The sequence below is a fragment of the Lutjanus erythropterus genome, chromosome 8 (genome assembly GCF_056507025.1).
Source record: "Lutjanus erythropterus isolate fLutEry1 chromosome 8, fLutEry1.hap2, whole genome shotgun sequence".
Taxonomy (NCBI): Eukaryota; Metazoa; Chordata; class Actinopteri; order Lutjaniformes; family Lutjanidae; genus Lutjanus; species Lutjanus erythropterus.
The window spans coordinates 17,104,525-17,122,196 of NC_139324.1; the positions used below are offsets into that span (position 1 = coordinate 17,104,525).

The 17,672-nt window shown below is 41.6% G+C and overlaps 1 protein-coding gene across 1 annotated transcript in view; it reads left to right on the top strand.

Annotated features, from left to right (window-relative positions):
• Window positions 1-16,091, top strand: part of aff3 (AF4/FMR2 family, member 3) — a 28,187-nt gene extending 12,096 nt beyond the window's left edge. Inside the window, exons 4-19 of the mRNA XM_084724731.1 lie at window positions 164-197; window positions 309-366; window positions 1,866-1,917; window positions 3,369-3,403; window positions 3,571-3,763; window positions 7,580-9,568; window positions 9,713-9,837; window positions 10,989-11,151; window positions 11,244-11,347; window positions 11,474-11,537; window positions 12,899-13,035; window positions 13,158-13,229; window positions 13,347-13,440; window positions 13,572-13,621; window positions 14,585-14,790; window positions 15,214-16,091. Coding sequence (XP_084580857.1) covers window positions 164-197; window positions 309-366; window positions 1,866-1,917; window positions 3,369-3,403; window positions 3,571-3,763; window positions 7,580-9,568; window positions 9,713-9,837; window positions 10,989-11,151; window positions 11,244-11,347; window positions 11,474-11,537; window positions 12,899-13,035; window positions 13,158-13,229; window positions 13,347-13,440; window positions 13,572-13,621; window positions 14,585-14,790; window positions 15,214-15,335 — 3,498 coding nt within the window. The 3' untranslated portion in view covers window positions 15,336-16,091. The remainder of the gene's footprint in view (window positions 1-163; window positions 198-308; window positions 367-1,865; window positions 1,918-3,368; window positions 3,404-3,570; window positions 3,764-7,579; window positions 9,569-9,712; window positions 9,838-10,988; window positions 11,152-11,243; window positions 11,348-11,473; window positions 11,538-12,898; window positions 13,036-13,157; window positions 13,230-13,346; window positions 13,441-13,571; window positions 13,622-14,584; window positions 14,791-15,213) is intronic.
• The last annotated feature ends 1,581 nt before the right edge of the window (window positions 16,092-17,672 follow it).

Sequence of the window (17,672 nt, forward strand, 5' to 3'; positions counted from 1 at the left end):
TAATAGAATGATAATATCTCTGATTCTGCTATGTAGATTTTGATCCTTTATTCTCAAATGTCTGCCGTGACTCTGACAATGTTATATTGAAGTGCAATGCTGACTATGTGGAGCACTAATTTATCTGAATGTTTGCTCACTTTTGTTCTCCCTCTTTCCCAAGGAAGCAAAACTACCAAGTACCCAGCAAAGGCAAAGTATGTGTTCACTGACTAATAAATTTGTTTATGTGATAAGTTCAGTCATGTAATTGGTTCTCTATTAATATCTGTTTTACTGCCTGGTTTCTTTTTCTCTCTGTCTGTAAGGTCGGGGAGATGTTCAGCTGCGAATGACCCGTCACCCTCACGTGGCACCTCACAAATCGTAAGTCGGACACGAGGAAACACGATCCAGAGAAGGTCATCAAACCTGAGCTGCTGCTGTGGCGCACACACAGACCATATAATATATCACACGTTTTTTCTCAACAGCTTCTGTGAAAATAAATACGAATCATGAACGCTGTCATCTGTACAGCCACAGGAAAAAGCATCAGTGATGATGAAAAATAGAGTAAATGGAATATAGAGTCAGTCAACACAGTGTTTCAGGCCGCATAACAGAGGTCAGGGTCAAAGGTCAGTCAACATTCTTGAATGCTGTCAGTGGAGACTGATGTGTTCCTGTTTGTTACCTCTTTACATCCTCTTTTTAGTGTGAAACACATGTTCAGTGTTGTAAGCCAGCTGCATGTTCCACATTGCCACTCTGTCTTTATTATGTAACACACACAGCAGTTTTATGATATTTCTGAAACTTCTGAGGGCGGCATGGTGGTGCAGTGGTTAGCACTGCCGCCTCACAGCAAGAAGGTCCTGAGTTCGAATCCCCCAAGCTCACTTCTGTGCAGAGTTTGCATGTTCTCCTTGTGTCTGCATGGGTTCTCTCCGGCTTCTTCCCACAGTCCAAAGACATGCGTGCTAGGTTAATAGGTGGTGGGTAGGTGTGAGTGGTTGTCTGTCTATGTGTCAGCCCTGCGATGAACTGGCGACTTGTCCAGGGTGAACCCCACCTCTCGCCCAGTGTCAGCTAGGATAGGCTCCAGCAGTTACAGAAAATGAATGGATGGTGGTAGGCCCCAGACAAACCCTAAACAAGGGTGCAAGGTGTGAGAAATAGCATATTAATATGGTCAGCTTCGGTCAGATGTCACAGGAGGTCAGGAATTTATATTTGCACTCAATTGTTGGTTTGGTATATTCTTCAAATGTCAAGACCTCACACAAAGTGATCACAAGGAGAAGATGACTCAATAGACTGCATTTATTGCATTAAAATAAGCTGTGTAACCTGTGACATTTGCAAAACACGAGCATAGCATGAACACAGTGTCTATTATTCATTGCAGTAACGTCACACAGAGGCCCTCACAAATGCAAAACATTGGTTTCCAAATGAATGGAAATTTGCCATTATTTTTGGCCTAAAAGAGAAAGATTCTTTTGGCCTGGTTGGAGTTCCCACCGGCCTGTACGATTCTAGTCAAAACACTGGTTATTCCTTATTTTACTGTGTTTGACAATTATGAAAAGCACTATTCTCAGGCAGACTTAAAAATGTTGAAAACTATTGACTCAGCTCTCTGACACACTGGATTAGTATCAGTGCCAGTGCTTTTCTTTAAACATATCAGGTATCACCCTTGATGTGACAGATTCACGTTAAATACAGTTTCTTCATCAGTGTCATTGCATAAAATGATCCTAATGAGTTCTACACAGCACAGTGATATATATAATGTGTGAAAAAGAGAAGAAGAAGTTAGATTGCTTCATCTACTGACAGTGTGTAATTCTTCTAACTGTGTGTTTCTTTGCTTACAGCATGCTTGCTGATGACCTGAAGCTGAGCAGCGATGATGATGACATTCAAAGGGTAGGTGACACTGAGATCAGATCACTGCATTTCAAAGTGCTATGAAGACAACATTTGCATATTGTTAAACATGTCTTTATTAATAATAGTTATTAATAAGAACATTAATATTTGTATAATTGTTTAGTTAGTTAGTTAGTTCGGCTGTTCATATATCAGACCATTAAATTTAAAAAAGACCTTCTTCAGGATTAACTGTAGGCTTGATGTTTTGTTTTTGTATATGCGTTACCGGAAGATGCATGTTTTGTAAAATAGTTTTGGCATGACACAAGAATATAAAAACAAACTAGTTTGACCTAAGCTGGACGTGTCTTCATGTTATTGTTCATACTTGACGATGTAGAAAGATGGTCAGAGTGGGTGTGAGAGGACAGAAATAGAAGTGAATGAGGAAACAAAACTGAGAGCATGACCGGAGTGTTTGGCAGCTCCTGCTGAAGGATGCCTTTTCTTCTGGTGTGTGAGCACCCATACTAGGGGTGTGTATCTCACTGACTGAGATGATTCAATACGTATCTCGATACATGTACAACGATACAATATATTTTATAAATCTTCAAGTGGCCAATGATTCGGTTCGATACGATTCAGCTCTGTCATGATACGATGCAGTTCAAGACAATGCAATGGGTCAGTCTTTACATTTTGATTCAACTAATGCTACATTTGTAGAGTGCTGTTAGTTGCAAAAAATCCTGATAGCTTTACTAAATATAATAACAGTAGAGACAGAGAGAAGGAGACATTACAGTGATGTTTATATCTTATTATGAGTCTCGTGTAAATGAGATGAGATAAATGAGAAACTTTAAAACTGTTTAAAATATCAGTATTTTTGCAGTAAGATGATGTGCTGCTGTGTTTAATATACAGAGTGCTGTGGTTTTGATTAGTGTGGAGGAACAGTGAAGTGTTACCTGCTCTCACAGTGACATGACGTCTCTATGGGTCAGACTCGTGTCTCTGTTCTCCGCTGTCAGACACATTTTGCATAAATGATCTGCAGCGGCATTTCTCATCTTTGTCATAAAACCCAAACTTATTCTACACTTGAGCGTTATGAAAGTTCGGTGGTGCAATGTCACTTCTGTCGCTGTTTTCAGCGCCGTCTGTTTTGAGCAAATGAAGAGGAGACACAGGAGAGGGAGGAGGGAGCGCTTGTTTTTGTGAGCGCGGCAGCAGGCATCCAGCGAGAGCAGTGCAGGCAGAGACAGGAGGAAAGAGAAGACGGAGGAAAGTTACAGTGGCAGCTCCCTGATCCCAAAATTAAACGTATGCGCATCCTAATGAGATCTATCAATTTGTTTCCGATTCATGTTCAGCGCCACGTCAAAAAGCCTCGACTATCCCTTTAAGACGTCAAGCAGCAGAAGTAACATATCAAGTGTAGCAAGTTGTTCACTGCACTTCTGTTGTGGATGATAAGTTTCTGTTTTGTGTTCCTGAAGGCAACTCATGAATCATCTTCCTGGGATGGACACAGGTACTCAGTTATTAAGATCATGTTTACACATTGTAGATATGAGTTTTGTGTGTTTGTCTGTAAACATTAAGCTCAGCTGTGTGAATAACAACAGTGAGTTTCTGCTCCGTTCGGCTGTGTACCGACACTGACCCCTCTCTGATGTTTGTGTCTGTGTTGACTGACAGCCTGTCAGCACAGCGAGCGCACACACATGGCAGGAGGGTGAGACATTCCAGCTCGGACTCCTCCGGTTCAGACTGCTCTGCTGAGTCGGGCAGCAGCAGCCTTCACTCCCGGAGCCCCAGCCGGAGCCCAGAAGTTCACCCAGATCCTCCTTCTCCTGCCAACACGCAGCCACCGTGCAGCGGCAGCAAGGAGGTACCAGCAAGGCTGAGCAACAGCCTCCGTCTTCTCTGTCCATGTCTTGCTTGTCTGTCTCTTCCTCTGGTTGTGTGCCCTCGGGTAACTTCTTGACAGGGAGTGGTGACCTGCAGGCAGTCAACGGCAGGTGTGGGGAGGGAGAGAGGAATGAGGAATGCATGTGAGCTGCAGAGGAGGAGGAGGAGGAAGAGGATGGGTTGGGGGGGGGGGGCAGAGGTTGCTTTGGGAATTAGTGCCTGGGTGTCATGTCAACAGGCTCAGACTTAAAGATGAAAATCCCTCAGGACGTGGAAGTCATCAAGACCCGAGTTCTTACACTGTAAAAATAAACAACTTGTTTCAACTTAAAAAGTTAGTGCTCGGGCTGCTTTAAACAAACTGAATTAGAAAGACAAGTTGAGGTAATTTTGTAATGATTCAAATCAAATAGTTAAATAAACATTATATTAATTCAGTTGTACTTGAGAAAACATCTTCAGTAAGCTTAAGATTTTAAGTTGAACCAACAACTTTTCCATCACACTGAAAAAACATTCATAACATTTAACATTTATCGTAATTTAATTATGATTTAATTCAAGACTATCATCATGCATTCGTAAACTTTACAGGCTGCTGTTGCTGTTGCATTCCTCTGTGTGCAATGACACGCCTAAAACCACAAAAGCTGAAACTCGTTCACCAACCACTCGTTTCACCGTCTCTCATCGATTAACCACTGGCACATGTTGTCTCAATTTATTTATTAAAATGCACAGTGAATGCAAAAGGAAAAACAAACAAACAAACAAAAAACCCTGACTGCTCAACTGAAAGAACCGACTGACTGAGAGGTCTCTGACTAATTATTAGAATCTTTGACTTTCTGGGGGCGGCTATAAATCAACCATGACTTATCTTAAAGCATATTTGAGACACAGAGCAAGTTTTCATGAATGTTTTCTTCAAACTATAAAAAAAAGAAGGGTCCAAGGAGAGTTTTAACTCTCAGAGAATGCATGTGTGGAAGTCTGATACTATGCTGATCATGTTTCTTTAGAAACTTGATTTAATGGGTTGATTGAACTCTGTACATTACATTCATTCAACTCATCATTTGAAGTCAAAACAGTTCACCTCTGAAATCAGTACTAGAAATTCTAAGTTAAATTAACTTGAAAGAATAAAACTTTATTATATACTACATTAAGTTAACAAGACAAAAATAGAATATTCGATTAAATTCCTGCAGGATTTTTTAGATCTAAAACTAAAGCTATCTTCTCTTTCAAAACAGCAGTGCACACAGACACATGGGCTACTTGAATATCATTATTTGAGATAAATATTGCATGGGTGTAGAGCATGGTAGATATGATGGGTGGTGGAGGTGTGAGGTATTGTGGGAGTTAGTTTGAGACTTTGTGTTCTGCTATGTGGGGAATGAAGGGGAAACCTGCTCCTCTTTTATGAATGGAAGGCCCTGTACGACCCAGTTGACCGTATTACTAAACATGCACTTCATCGGGCCCCTATAGAGAGGGTGGGAGTGGAGTGTGTGTTTGGGATGGGGGGCAGGGTGGGGAAGGGGTGCACACCATGTGTTTTTCATTTACGTGGACTGTTTAAATGTCTCCCAGGGAAGAGATGGGGGTTGGAGTTATGGAAGCAGCAAACCCAGAGTTCCAGGTAGTGAGAAAAAGAGGGCGGGACAGAAAGAGAAGGAGGGAGGGCAGCCGAGACGGTACAAGAGATGCAGTGTCTTCTCTGGAAAGAGGGAGAGGGATGTGGGGAGGGTGGGGGGGTTCACTGTTTGACTTGAGGAGTAGAGGTTTAATTTAGCCCCTGGTCAGCAAAGAAGAGAGGAAAACAGAACAGGAGAGAGGGAAAGAAGTTTGCTCTCCAGCCGTGAGTATCCTCTTCGTCTTTATACACTTGAGTTAAAACTCAAGCTTTCTCTTGTGCTCATTCTTACGGTTACCAAGCCAGTTGTTAAGCAAACATCAAGTGAGTCATTTGGCATAATTGGTTTGAGCTTCTGTAAGCACAGATGTGGACTGTGAGACTGTGTGTAGAAAGTAGGCTATCGGAAAGAGGTTATAATGTCACTAATTTCACTTTTTAGACATGAGTCATGATCCGGATTCGTCATTTGGAGTTTGAGTTGTTTTAATAGCAGCTGAGTCAGTGAGGTATTTGTTGTGTGCAGTGAATGTTTAGATGGTTTTATGACAGTGTAACAGTGTTGTGGTATGTGCACACACACACACACACACACACACACACACACACACACACACACACACACACACACACACAAATATGTGTCATTCCTCTCATAGCTGAATGTAAGGCTGAGTGATCCTGCTGTCTCTGCTTGCACCTAGTTTCACCTCTTTTCATCTGGTTTTATCTCTTAAAACTGGTATATAAAAAGATGTGTCCAGTGATGGAATGTAACAAAATACATTTAGTCACGTACTACACGTAAGTACATTTTTAGGATACTTAACTAGTGTATTTCCATTTTCTGTTCCATTTTCATACTTCCACTTCACTACATTTATGTTTATATTTAGCGAGTTAAGATTTTTCACTTTTTAAACTATGATGCATATTTTTCCTGCAAAAATGTCCATCTTAATAAATCATTTTAGTAGCAATGTAACAATACCAAAAACTGAAGATGCAATAGTACCACAACAAAAAGTCCATAATACACTATTATTGCAATAATGATCAACACAGAAAAATCATGACTTCATATATAGTATATGACTTGGTGAAAATATTGCAGTAAAAAAAATGCCAAGTATATATTAATACATAAGTACTAATAAAGGCAGTACTAATATCCCAATAAGTAATATGTACGGGAATGTGACAATTTCTACTGTGATATTACATAATCAATTATTTTATTTCATTATTTTTATTTAATTTTATAAAAGGACTGCTACTGCCAGAAAACACTTTAAGTTAAAAGGAAAAACATATTATACATGAAAAAATGATGTACACATCAGATTTATTATTAAATAAGTATTTTTCTTTCAAGTATTTTAATATTGCAATAAATATCAATGTAAATAAATATCATTGTGTATTATCACAGCTTGAGTGTTTGTTATTGTTACATCCCTAGTAATAATAGTCCAATAATATAATCCATATATAACTGCAAAATGAACCATTCTTCTATAGCTTTACTTTTGATATTTTAAGTTTAACACAGAAATATGTCATGATATGGAAGCTAGATACCCTCCAAATACCATTTCATCTGGACGTTAAGAAAACTATGTAGAATTGACTCTTCCTAAGTCCCGCCCCTTTTGCTCTGTGCTCCAGTGACAGTTGAGCAAGCTTGGTTCCTTGGTCAACTTTCTCCTTTCCAGTTTCCTATATTTAGATATATTTGTTGAATAGGAAACCAGAATTTTAAGATGGTTAAAAGACATTGCTGGAGGACCTTTAAAAGCCTCATATATTCACATCTTAACTAACTAGTTAGCCACTCTACATTGATCATTTGCTAGATAGTTAGCTAGTATTTTCCTAGCATTTGTTAGCTAGCAGTTAGTTTTGCTGACATTAGTCAACTTAGGATTTGACCCTGTACATCGCATTTACAGGAAAAGGAGTTGACTGAAATACCAAGTTTGCTCAACTGTTACTGGAGCGCAGAACAGAAGGGGTGGGATGTAGGAAGGGTCAGCACTTCCACCATCTTCCATGTATATATGTAAAGCCTCACCATGAGCAAAGATTCATTTGAAATTCATCTAGTTTATATTTTACATGTGTTTCTCTCTCCCTCTGTGCTCTCTGAAGATTGATCACCCCTCTGTAGCCCAGTGGCAGTTGGATAAATGGCTGAAGAAAACCCACAGAAAATCTGCCAACAGTGAACAGAATCCTTCCCAGAACATTCAGGGACGCCTCCCCTCTCCACCCACCCAACGAGCCCCATCTCCAGCCAGGTCCTGGGACAGCAATCAGGAATACAGCCCTAGCCAAAGCCCTATTCCCAGCCCACAGTTTCATTACAGCCACAACAACAGTCCCTTACCTAGTCCTGGTTACAGCTACTGCCCTAGCCCCAGCCCTTTCACCAGCACCTGCCCAAGTCCCAGCCCTAGTCCGAGGCACAGCCCGATCCCCAGTCCAGTTCCAAGTGTTTGCCCCAGTCCATGTGGAAGTCCGAGAGCCAGTCGTAGCCCAAGCCCTATACCTAGAGACCCTCCAAGAAGTCCTAGCCCCAGCCTACCTGCTCCCTCTAGGTCTCGTCACTACCCTGAGGGTCAGAACCAAACACAACCTGGTCCAACGGCCAATCCCCACAGGGGAAAGGTTAGGTCATGGATTGCCCCATTGCCTAACAAGCCTACAAACACTACTCATCTTAGGCCAACTCATCAGCACAAGCCCAAGGCTCGACCCTTACCGAATCAAGACCAAAGCAAACCCAAGGCACCTGCTGGTTTGAACGCTAATCAGAGTCACAGCCACAAATCTAGACCCAAGCCTAACTTTCATCCAAGTTCTAAACATCTTTCTGAGGCCCCCAAATCCAAACACACAGCACATTTTGAGCAAATCCAGAGTAGCAGACCAACCAACCAGAAGTCCACCCATAAGCCCAGGCCTTCGTTGCAGTCTAGCTCACAACACAGCCCCGCAAGAGCAAAGCACTTAGCTCCAACTGGTCGTGAAACAAACCCTGGTCATACTGCTCATCCCCAATCTACTTCTAAAGCTGCTACCCTTCCTAATCCTGGGTTGAACTCTAGATCAAACCCTAGTCTAAAACCGAGAGCTACAGCGCCAGCTCCTGTGCATGTTAACCATACAAAGGCATCACAGAAGAAAACCCAGGAGGTGGAACACAGAGGAGATCATCTGACCCACACAGAGGGGAGAAAAACAGAGAGAAAAGAAGAGAGACATAGGGAGAAACAGAGAGGGAAAGAAAGGGAGAGAAAGGAAGACAGGAGGCTGGCGGAGGAGCAGCTACTGAGACGTCCCTGGATCCAGAGTTCAGGAGAATCAGAGGAAGAGGAGGAGGAGGAAGAGGAGGAGGAGGAGGGAGTGATAGAGAGGCAGAGGAAGAGAGAGGAGACAGCAAGAGGTGAGAACAGCAGAAGGAGAGAGCAGCAGCAACACAGACGCGAATGGCAAACAGTCCAGGCCAAACAGAGACTGCCTACCAACAGCAAGCAGCCCTGCCTTCAAGACGACCCACACCACCATCAGGGGAGGACAAAAAAGGGCGGCAGAAGTGAGGAGGAGAGAGACCCTTCACCTCCTCCTCCGTCACGGTCTCCATCTCCTCATAGATCATCCTGCTCGTCCTCTTCTTCCTCCTCCTCTAATTCAGATTCGGAATCTGAATATCAGGTGCCAGTCACCAAAGTCCCAGCGGACTCTACCTCCCACAAGAGACTCACCAAGAGAGGGCAAGAAGGCCAGGGCACAACTAACGAAGCCAACAGGCCGAAGGTGGTGCACCCCAGAGGACCCAGTTCCAGTAATCCAAGTGAGGGGCAGCAGCAGAGTGAGGGGAAGCAAAAACTCTACACCCTGGTCCCATTTGGGCGTGGTGAAAAGGCCACAGCATACTCCCAGCGAGGGCTCAGAAATCTTGTGGTGCAGATAGACCTCTGTCTTCTCAAAAGGGTCCCGGACAGCACTACTAGCTCCCCTGTTAAAAAACCGTCCTCTTCCTCCTCCTCTTCTTCCACCAAGGAGAAGCACAGAGAGGCTATGAAACACCTGTATGTCCCTGAGGCTGTGACGAAAGATGGCAAAAGGAAACGCAAGGTAGACAACACGTATACTTGCTTTTCTTCTCTGTTTAGTTTGATGCATATCTGTACGCATTTCCATGCATGATTATGAGGCAGGAAGCATCGATATAGCCTTGGTCTTCAAAGCATGCATATGTGTGTGTTTGTGTGTGACCAGCTGGAGAACGGTGTATCGCACAGAGAAAGTAAGAGGAGTATTCCTTCTACAACTGACCTCTCAGGCCGCACAGAGTCTTCTCACACAGCTGAGCGCAACTTTGTCACTGAGACCACACACAACGGGTAAGAAAACACCAAACACAACACTTTGTCTTAGTTATACTGTATTCAGTATAAAGTAAGTGACTGATTAAAATCCTTAATTGATCATTAATATACATTGAGCCCCTCTAGCCAGAGATGCCCTACATACAGAGACCATCAATAGATAAAAACCTTTTTGGCTGGCAGTTTCTAAACATCAATCATTTCATTTGAAAAGGCAGATCAATCACAAAACAATATATAACAATATTAATCTACAAAGATTCCAATATGCAGTTATGCTAAAATACAATTCTCATCCCTAATTCCTCAATTGACCTTCACTAAGCCTTCTTCAAACAGCATCTGTCCAGTTCAAGTTCCTATTCCTATTGTGATTACTCAACCTAGTCCTATGATGAATACTAAAACTGACTCCCATCCCACGGGAATCCTGTGTCTTACTGGATTTTTGAAAAATGCCACCCTCTATTGTTCACTGGTAGCTTATTCCACAGAATGGCAGCTGAGTGCAGGAAGGTGTCCTTCCCAATACAGCTCTTGAACTTGGAGAGAGCAAGTTGTATTCCCTCTTGTGGCATAATTATGGTATTCCCTAATTCTGGTTAAGTATTTGCACAGGTACTTTTGGACATCATTATAAATAGATAGACACATTTTAATCTGAAAAATTCTCTCTTCCACTCTCAGCCTTCTGAGCTGAAAAGAGACGTGTCCTAGATTGAAGTTTAAATATCAATCAAGGGCCTTATTAAACTGTACCTTTGATTTGATAGAGCAAATAGCCTCAGTTTTATCAAGATGAATGACAGTTTATTGTCAGATAACCATCTACTAACATGAAGTAATTCTGAGCTCAGGACTTTTTCAACCTCTGATTTATCTTTGTGAGATTCCAACAATGCAGAATCATCTGCATGATGAAAAAAGTCAGAACAACTGGCCTGAAACACTTTCATCAAGGACCTCACATTTTAGGAGTTTTTGTGTGGACAGAGTCCCATCCACATCCACCATTTAATTCCTGCCTCCCTACAAATTAATCCACTTTATGGCTAAGTAGTTAAATCCAAATGGTCTTAACTTGGTTAGCAGAATTTAGATTTACATCCCATATTATGAATGTTTATGTCAGTGTGCATAATGCATGTGGGTGTGTGTACTTGCAGGTACTTGGAGGAGTACTTGGACAGCAAGAGACCATTGTCTCCCCTGTCTCCACCGTCCAAAAGCCCAGAGTCCTCCAAGTCTCCCTCTAAGACAAAGACTTCAGAGCAGCATCATGTCCCTGTCCACAAAAACAGAGACAAGAATAGAGATTCTGCTGTAAAGGTAAAACAAGAAAAATACTTGTTTAGATAATACCAACCTCATTGCTTGCTATGTTTTGACTTATTTCACTTCTTTTTGACCTGTACACTCAGCCCAAGATGGAGGTGGAATGTGTAAAAGTGTCAAAACAGCCCCAACCACCATCTGACTCCTGGGGCCCTGCAGGACACAGAGGGACTGTGGCAAACCATGAAACGTGAGCAATCATACAATGATACTACTCCTACTACAGATACAGACTCACAGGACACCTGAGTATTGGGATTTGCTGATGATCTAAAACACTGAAAGACTGTGACTGTGTTTCTGTCCATCATCCTAGTCCACACCATGCTGAGTACTACTTACATGAGGCTAAAAGGATGAAGCACCGTGCAGACGCAATGGTGAGTCCTTGATCTTTGTCATTGAAGAAATACTCAGACATTTTGGAAAATACAAGTATTTACTTTCTTGCTTAAAGGAGAGGACTGGTAAGGAAATTTCACCACTATTTATGTGGATGTCCAGTCGGTGTTGATGGTAAATGTTGCCAACTGAGGCAATATATTCCTCAGTGCTATTATATTGACAAAGAAAGCTCGGGGTGCCCTGGCAGGTCAGTTCATAGAGACACAGACTGGACATTCACATTGAAGGTGGTCAGTTTTCCCTTTAAAAAGAAGTGAGAAGTAAGGAGTACGATGATAAGTTTGTCCATGTGTTTAGTCAGTAAGTAAACAAACAGCATATTTGCATATTTGTTCCCAGGGAAGATATAATGTGCTTCATGATACTACTGTATGGACTGTATGTACTATGTACATTAAGTGAACACCCTTTGTTAAATTACCAAAGATTTTTCATATTGAAAAAGCGAGTAAGTTTAAAATAGAGAAGTAACAAAAGGTAGATTTTTTTTAATTAAGTAGGGGTAAACAACTAAAGAGTAAAACTACACACATTCAAAGGCACACAGAGGTAGCAGACTGAAAAAAACACAATGATATTAATTAGTGATTTAGTTATTTTTAATATATGTTTTCTTGAGCATCAACAAATGGTTTGAGTTCCGGGACTGAGAATAAATGTTCCAAGTAACATTGCTAACACAAGTCTTGTTTTCAAAACATGGGAATAAATAATTTCCAGTTTCACAAAAACTAAAAAAAGTAGGACTTATCAACACATTGGATGACCACCTATTCAACCACTTCATGCCTCTCCTGTCCCCAAACCTGCTGCCCTTTCACCATCCCCAGAGTCAGAGTCTCGGTCAGAGCTGCTGTAAATCACCTCAGCACTGTGACATTATTCCCTGTCGTCAAACCATCGGCTTCATAGGCTGTGTGAAATCTGGCCGTGTTCACTAGAATGCGGCTTAGCCCAGTTAATTTTCCCACCTGACCAGTTCTGACGCTCATTCATTCAACTCTCCCTGCTAGCATTACCCACTGGGTCCTCTGAGGCCCCAGGCCTGAAAACCTCTTCCTCCCGTCGGTCCAAAGCACCTGTGCTAATGGCGTAAAAACAAACACCAATGCTCCCCCAGTACAGTTACGTGCAAGTGCCCCATGTTGTTGGTGACTTCGGTGTTACAAGAGAAAAGGTCCATCTTGCTACCGTCACCCTAATACTTTCACCATGGCCCTACTGACAGGGCACAGCTTCCAACTAGAGTTGCTGTGGGGACTCCTCTCATGGTTTGGTTGGCTATTAGGGGCCAGCCCTACTTTGCTTATGTTGGAATGTTTTTTTCTTTTTTCAGGTGGACAAGCTGGGGAAGGCTGTGAATTACATTGACGCTGCTCTGTCCTTCATGGAATGTGGGAAAGCAATGGAAGAGGGGCCACTCGAGGCCAAGTCTCCTTATACAATGTACTCGGAGACAGTGGAGCTTATTAGGTGAGTTATGCAAGAACAGACACAAATAATTTGGATTTGGACATAGAGACAAGCAGACACTTACAGACACAGATACATATACGTGAGCTGGACCTCGATTATTAACAGTCCTGTGTCTTAAGGTATGCAATGAGGCTTAAGAGCCACTCCGGCCCTGGGGCAAGACAGGAAGACAAACAGCTGGCGGTTCTGTGGTGCGTATGTCATCTCCTCTGTTTATTTCACATCTATCATCATGCTGAAGGACCTGCATTTTGGGAATGATTTGTGGTCTGTCTGACTCTTTTTGACTTGTGCTTGTGTGCTCACAGTTTCCGATGCCTTGCTCTCCTTTACTGGCAAATGTTTCGTTTGAAGAAGGACCATGCACTGAAATACTCCAAAGTTCTGCTGGACTACTTCAAGGTTTGTGTCAAAACAACAAGTATGGTGTACCATTTGCAGGAAACTAGTGTTTCAATTTCTGGACAGTTGTTTGTAGAATGTAAATATTTGGATTTTGATGACTTTTAGCCTTGTTTATTGTGTCATTACAGAGTTCTCCCAAAGTGCCTTCTATACCACCCTGCTGGAATGACTCTGGGAAGTAGGTGGATAATAACTTCATATTACAGCCTCTCTGAGTAAAGCCTCTGGAAATTTGGCTTGAACTAGTAAAAATGTATATGTGATATCAAAGAGTGCCTCATTGTCAGCACAGAAATCTGTCTAGGTCTACTGTTGGTTAGTCTGTTTGTGTTATTGTGAAACTTTATTTATTTTAACACATTAGTTAACTAACGTTACTTGCTGTAGATCGCGGTAGTGGTAGACCAGCAACTTCCATGTTTTGAGGTAAAATTACCGTTCTTGTCAAACATAAAAGCTTTGATTCCCCGTAGTTGAGATGGCAGACTCAAACAGACAGATTTGAATGAGATAACTGATGCATACTTTTAAAGGACTGGTTCATGGAATTAATTGTGCAGTTGTCGCAGTAAATGTCTGATCATCACCATGGTCAACTGACCCTTCCTAAGCCACACGCCTTTTAGCTCTGTGCTCCAATAACAGCTATGGAAGCTTGGTACCAGGTGGTACATCTGTCAGCTTTCTCCTGTCACATTTTATGTTAGCTAGTTAGTATGTGTTGGTAAAGTGCTTGCTAACCAGCTAGCTAGTGATTAATATAGATTAGTTAGCAAGTTAGCTAGCATTTTGCTAACACTGGCTTTTAGATATAACTAGTGAGCTATGATTCCTGTAGTCTTGTCTTCAAAATTATGTTTCCTTTTTAACATAGACGAGCCTAGCACATAACACATCTAATGCTACATCTAATGGAACTCACAAACTTGTGGTTATGACATGGGAAATCGAGCACACAACTCATGAAATCAAAACCTTTAGAAAATTTTCACTTTTGAGGAAGTGAATACCATTAGACTGATTTCTCATTCTTTTCAGGCTATAGCAGATTTGAGTTTTCAGTTAATTAAGTTGCTTTCAGCAGCCCTGAACCTTGACTGACCGCCATCACTCTGTTCTGTGTTGTGTTTTTAACTCTCAGGGGTACAGGAGGACCCCCCTCTTCTCTCTCACCCAATGCCAAACACATCAGACAGGGTTCACACGGGGGCAGCGCCCTCCCCTCTCTCATAAGCATTCCCCAACGTATCCACCAGATGGCAGCAAACCACCTGAACATCACCAACAGTGTCCTGTACAGCTATGAGTACTGGGAGGTGGCAGACAACCTTGCAAAGGAGAATAAAGGTACGAAAGCCTCTCTAAGCATCATTGACACATCCAGTGTGTGAGATGTGAAAAATCTTTTGTTTACATGTAAACATGAAAATAAGCCACATATGTAAAATGAATGCTTCATCTGCCAATGACAGCAGAGATTTTAAATAGATGGTTTGGATTATTTGAAGAAAGATTGTTGGTGTACTGATAGTCAGTATATTAACTACAGTAAATGGCAGTCAGCACACCCACAGTTTTTAGAAGAGGGCATCAACATGAAAGCTTTACTTTGCCATCAGAGGGCCTTTTCTGTCGAGAAACCACTGTTATGTAAGACAAATATAGCTTTTTTCCAAAACAACCAAGCCAAATATGCAAAATCTCTTCCACACTACCTCATACGACCCCAAAAACTCCCTTTAAGACCACTGTCTTCCTTTTTCATTACAGAGTTCTTCAACTACTTGAATACTTTGTCTGGGCCATTGACTCTTCACAGTACCATTGGTCATGCAGTCCAATACACCAGACAGGCTCTTCAGTGGATACGCATTAGTGCCAAACTTAACTAACAAGGAGAGGATTTACTTCTACCTGCCCACTGGATCTCCAGGCCTTATTTAAAACAGACAAAACTCTGGATCTCTATGCAGCTGAGAGGACAGCACTGATACCTACTTTGCTGTGTGAAATGGAGTTGGACAAAAACCCATAGAGCCTGATTATCCTCATAGGATGCTGGAGGGCTCACCATCCGGGTCTTACTGTGTGCAGATTCTTCTGGAAGAGCCATCTTTCTCACAGATGAACTACATGCGCCTTCTTCTTCAACATTGGATTAATCTGAAGAGTTGTAGGGTGCTTTGGATTTGAAGTCTCTAATCATTTGCCAAATGTCCCATGGTGAGAGAAACAGGACTCGTTTGTATTCGGTTGTATGTGTAATTTCATGTGTGAAGCCTTTTTCATACTTTGGAATTAATCATTATCCAGCAGATTGTTTCTCTGGGGCCAAAACAGGAGAAGATGCTAAGAAAAAAACAACCAGTCATATACCACTTTCTGCAAAGTAGGAAACTGCATCTTTTTCTAATGAAGGTTTTAAGGACTCTTCTTTTTTAAATCTCTGATATTTCCACTTGTATGTGTTTTTACTGTGCAATATTTGATGGATTTTCTGTTTTTAGGAAAAGAAAAACATGAAAAAAAAATGTTGGTAAATCTAAATGCCAACATTCAAGGTCCCTTTTTATGCAAAAATGTATTTTTTGTCCCTGTTTTGAGTGTGGGATTATGTAATTAAATGAATAATGAAGTTGAAGGGGTCAGTCAGACTTCTTCTTGGTATGTTTACTTTGGGTTTGGGTCAGAAGGAGGTTTTTATAGCATGAGTCACACAGGTAACATAGCATCACTATCGACGTGATGATCCTCTATGTCTTCATTTTGATTATTTTTGTTTTACAAGGTCATTTATGGGTTAAGACTTTCTTCAAACCACTAGCACATGAAACCCTCTCAAAATTTTCTGAATGACGGTAATCAAACTAAAAAAAAGATGTTTTGTTTCACTCCACGAAAGGGTTAACCTGACAATCAAACTGAACTGCCCTTTCACTTTCTTTCATTTTCATGGTTCCAAGCAATGCAACAAACCCTAACCCTACCCAATTTCACCCCTCATACCTAAACCCACTCAGCCAAAACGACCTAAAGCAGTGAAGACAACAAGTACTAACGAGTCAGAGTCAGAGTTGGGCAAGTAATGACTTTGCTCTCCTGGGAAAAAAAATGCTTCCTGTTTCCTCTACTTAGATATGCTGTTTGCTAGGTTTGGGGGATATATCATCATATTTTAAGTTAGCGAGGTAATCTACATCGATCATTAGCAAGCTAGTTAGTTAGTAAATGTAACTAGACAGCTTGAATCCATTATTATGAACTGGATACTGGACACAAAGATGGTGCATGTGCCGTCCAATGAGAATTGCTTGTCTGTGGGGCCACTGCACAGTAGTGTTTCTCCTGCAGACCCCACCCGCAACTTCGTGCTCGTCCCATAGACTTTACATTATCATGTCACAGATTTTTAAATCACTTTTATCAGCTTTTTTACAAATATAAAACCTCAACCTTGCAGTTTGACGTGTCCTGTCAACAGTAAAGACGTCTCTTATAATAATGGCTTACGGGGAAATGCTTTTAGGACTGAGGGGGAATTTTTCACTGCAATACTGTAAGTGGACACTGGGAGAAAATGGAAGCAAGGCTGAGCGGCAATTCCCCATCTACATCATATTATACATCTATGCTAGATACCCAACTATTTTTGTAGCTTAGATAGCTAATTAACTAGCCTACTGTTTTGCTAACATTAGCTAACTAAGTAACCAATTATGTAGATTAGCTAGTTAGTTAGTAAGTGTTTTTTAACATTAGCCAACTCAAGATGTGACGATATATACTGTATGTTGCTTTTACGGGTCCTGCAGCAACATCTTTTAACCATATTCAGTACTTGGTTTTCTAGAACGAGTCCAGCATAGCATTTCTCAATACAGGGAACAGGAGCTGACCAAGGTACCAAAAAGGGGCGAGACTTAGGAAGGGTCAACTGTACAGTTAATGAGTTGTATGATACTGGTATTGTTATGCATTGAGAGAAATATCCACAGATAGAAAAGGGTTCCCTGGGAACCACTGCAGTACACTCATATTTGACATTCTGACTTTTGCATAATTTCTAGTGATCATTTTTGTGTATGTGGATGTCCCAGCATACACAAAATGATCCTGTGTCCTCAGATGACTGCAGCAAAGCCCTTACATTACATTGCGCAGCTTTCTCACTTGGGCTTGGAAACATACTCACCCCTCAGTGTTTGAGAGACGCTCCTGAGCATGTCCCT